Source organism: Triticum dicoccoides, chromosome 6B (assembly GCF_002162155.2).
Source record: "Triticum dicoccoides isolate Atlit2015 ecotype Zavitan chromosome 6B, WEW_v2.0, whole genome shotgun sequence".
Classification (NCBI taxonomy): Eukaryota; Viridiplantae; Streptophyta; class Magnoliopsida; order Poales; family Poaceae; genus Triticum; species Triticum dicoccoides.
In genome coordinates this window covers 95,708,796-95,712,702 of record NC_041391.1, presented here as the reverse complement: position 1 = coordinate 95,712,702, position 3,907 = coordinate 95,708,796, and the positions used below count along the sequence as shown (strand labels likewise).

At 56.3% G+C, this 3,907-nt stretch overlaps 1 protein-coding gene across 1 annotated transcript; it reads left to right on the top strand.

The window, feature by feature from the left end:
- Nucleotides 1–1,546: 1,546 nt before the first annotated feature.
- On the top strand, nt 1,547–3,503 carry LOC119321715 (scopoletin glucosyltransferase-like). The gene has a single exon (XM_037595279.1). The coding sequence runs from the start codon at nt 1,691–1,693 to the stop codon at nt 3,248–3,250; it is 1,560 nt and encodes a 519-aa protein (XP_037451176.1). The 5' UTR covers nt 1,547–1,690; the 3' UTR covers nt 3,251–3,503.
- Nucleotides 3,504–3,907: the final 404 nt, after the last annotated feature.

Here is a 3,907-nt window from a genome sequence, read left to right as displayed (position 1 = left end):
TTCCCCAACCTCTCCCTCTCTCCTTGCTGGATCAAGGCGTGGGAGACGTCACCGGGCTGCACGTGTGTTGAACGCGGAGGTGCGGTCCGTTCGGCACTAGGATCTCCGGTGATTTGGATCACGACGAGTACGACTCCCTCAACCCCGTTCTTTTGAACGCTTCCGCTTAGCGATCTACAAGGGTATGTAGATGCACTCCCCTCTCTCTCGTTGCTAGTCTCTCCATAGATAGATCTTGGTGACTCGTAGGAAAATTTTGAATTTCTGCTACGTTCCCCAACACTATGGCATGTCCGTTCCCCGCATCATATATCCCACTGGCTACAAGTAATTGAAGTTCCTGCCTCAAACGTGGCTGTGTGGATGAGATTTGAATAATACTTATAAGAGGGGATTGACAAGATGCATGCATATTGCGGGGATTCTTCTCACTGGACATGGAGGCAGGGCCGCTGGGGACACGTGATTTGCAGCTCGCTAGCATTCCACTGCAATAAAGATGGAGAAGATGAAGAGACAAAGAGTACAACCTGAAGGTGTGCATCGATCTTATGACGATGCGCGTGTGCTGCGCCACCATCCTGGCGACCTCCTGCCCTGGAGGAAAAATTCCGCGTGCCCTCGAGGTATCCGTACTCACGTACGTTTATGGTGATTTTGATGGTGGTCCAAATCATGTGACCATCCAGGTTACTCTGCATGCGCGCTGGCCTAGACCTACTATTCTTTTCGCCGGACAGAAGGCGGCGCCTCGGGCACGAGCGGCATCGCGGATCTTGAGTGTTGTGATTGGAACCAATCATGATGGGAGACGGCGGCGGCGACGTAGGGGCCGGAGGAGAAGGCATCGCACGTATGGCCGAGCAGCTTGAAGACGCCCTCAGCGGCGGCGGCGAGGTTCTTGTCCGATTGTATGAAGATGTTGCTTTTGACGGCGTCGGCCATGGAAGCCCAGTCCATGTCGAGAAGGCGTGCCAGTAGCCCAGGCGGCCTGGGCTCCCGCCCATGGCAGCGTGGACGTCGGCGGCGAGTACGTTTGTTGTGCCGGTGAGCAACACGATGAGCCGCTAGGCCAGGCCTTTGTTCATATTAACGCGTCGTATTTGCGAAAAGGATTTCTGGGAGGAATATCCAAGATGATTTTGCTTTAATTTTCTTCGTTTTCTACCTTGATTAGCGGGAGCAGTAACTACCTAATCTGATGCATGCTTCCACCGATTGCTCCTCCACGTGCATGGTTGTTATTTACTTCACATTTATTTTTCCTTTTTCAACGGTGTTATTTATTTTCCACACGATATTTGTTTCCTAGTTTAAGGAACAGGACGCGGTGCGATGACGTTTCATCGTTGGATTATGGAAACGGCAGAGTTTTCGTCCGCCGGACAAATTGCTAAACACACATTGGCCCGAGGGTTAGCATAATCTTAACGGTTAGATCAAATCAGATGGCCCTGATCGTGAGGCTGTAATTTGTTCGTGTTGTTATGTATACGTTAGGCTGGGTATACATAGCGATGAATATGCTAGTATAGAAAATAATACCATGTGAGACACGAGTGTGGCAAGCATTATTGCTCGATCTGCTTCCAACCCTCCTACAGTCTTCCTCCTCGATCGGCTCCTCCGTTCTAGTACAAGTGTACAACCACCCAAGAAATTAGAACTCCAATCGACAGAGCATGCGTCCATGGCTACCAGGGATGAGCAGCGGCAGCAGCTCCAACCCCTGCACATCCTCTTCCTCCCGTTCTTCGCCCCCGGACACCTCATTCCGGTCGTCGACATGGCCACGATATTCTCCGCTCGCGGCGCGAGGTGCACCATCCTCACCACGCCCGTCAACGCCGACATCATCCGTCCGGCCGTCGACCGCGCCAACGACTCCAACTGCCACGGCACCGACTCCCCTTCCCCTGCAGTCGACATCTCCGTCGTGCCTTTCCCCGATGTAGGGCTCCCCCCAGGCATGGAGAACCTCATATCCCTTACTCCAGCCCACGGAGCCGACTACAACTTCAAGTTCATCCAGGCCGCGCAGCTGCTCCGCGAGCCCTTCGACCGGTTGATAGCTGCCAACCGCCCCGACGCCGTCGTGTCCGACAGCTTCTTCAGGTGGTCCGCGGACGCCGCCGGGGAGCACGGCGTCCCGCGCCTCGTGTTCCTCGGTAGCAGCGTGTTCGCCCGGTGCTGCAGCGAGACCATGCTGCGCACCAACCCGCTAGAGACAACGACGGCTACCACCGACGACGACCCTGATGACGACGCCCAGCTCGTCTCCCTGCCGGGGCTGCCGCACCGTGTCCAGCTGAGGCGGAGCCAGATGATGGATCCCAGGAAGCGGCCGGCGATGTGGGCATTCCACAAGGACAACGATGCCGCGGACCAGAGGAGCTTCGGCGAGGTGTTCAACAGCTTCCACGAGCTGGAGCCGGACTACGTCGAGCACTTCCGCACGACGCTCGGCCGCCGTGCGTGGCTCGTGGGGCCGGTCGCGCTCGCCAGCAAAGACATGGCTAAGAGAGGCAGCACCAACAACACGAAGGCACACGTCACCGACGACTGCCTGCGGTGGTTGGACGCAAAGCGGGCCGGCTCGGTGGTGTACGTCTCCTTTGGCACGTTCACCAGTTTCTCGCCGGCCGAGCTGCGCGAGCTCGCCCGCGGCCTGGACCTCTCTGGCAAGGACTTCGTGTGGATCATCAGCTCCGGCACAGGCACGGACGGGTCAGAGTGGATGCCTGAGGGCTTCGCCGAGCTGATGGCACGCGGTGACCGCGGCATCATCATCCGAGACTGGGCGCCGCAGACGCTCATCCTCAACCACCCCGCCATGGGCGGCTTCATGACGCACTGCGGCTGGAACTCGGCGCTGGAGGCCGTGAGCGCCGGCGTGCCGATGGTCACGTGGCCGCGGTATGCGGACCAGTTCTACAACGAGAAGCTCATCGTGGATGTGCTCAAGGTGGGTGTCAGCATCGGCGCCAAGGACTTCGCCTCGCCTCTGGAGAGACATGAGGTGATCGGCGGCGAGGTGATCGCTGGATGCATCGGGAGGCTGATGGGCAGCAGCGAGGAGGGCGACGCCTTACGGAAGAAGGCCAAGGACCTCAGTGTGAAAGCAAGGAGCGCCATGGCGAAGGGTGGATCTTCGTACGACGACGTCGGAAGGCTGATGGGTGAGTTGATGGCTCGCCGGAGTTCTGGAGAAGTCACCCGGGCGGCGAGTTTTGGTACGCCTGCCGACTGACTAGTCTCATTGCAGAATTAATTACGAGTAGTTATTACAACATGAGGTGGCAACATCGATCCAGAGGCAGCCTGAACTTTCTTCCTTTTGTACGTTGGCGATCTTGGCTACGGCAGGCACCGAGGACGTCGTGGCATGTTATAGGTCGCTACTTGCAACGTGTGCTGCCAGAAGTGTTGCTGACTGATGAAACGCCGTGGCATCTTGCTTGCAATTCAATATCGTTGTACGATTGAAATTTACAGGCAGCACCGGCGGCTTGCCGCAAACGCCGTGGCGTCTCTCTCTCTTACATCTCTCAGCAAAAATATAAAGAAACACGGAAAACTCCAAGGGGGGACATAGCGTACTTTCACGCTCGTATCAAGCTTTGCGCCCATGTGGCCCAGTGCATAACTCATTTAGCTTGGTCTACCTGCTTCCCCCGTCAGATGGGGAACTCAATGCGGTCGAGCATGATCCATGCATTTAGGCTAGTCATCATAATGGGAGTAAAGGTATCTCCAACGCGGCCAGTAAATAGCCCGCATCCCTTCGAATTATGCTGTCCGGACTGCGAAAGCCATCAACGCGGTCCTGTATTGGTCCGCGGGTTGTCTAGATGTGATTTTTCTAGTAAATTAAAGACAAAATGGGAAAGGTTTGCGGGAGTCCGAA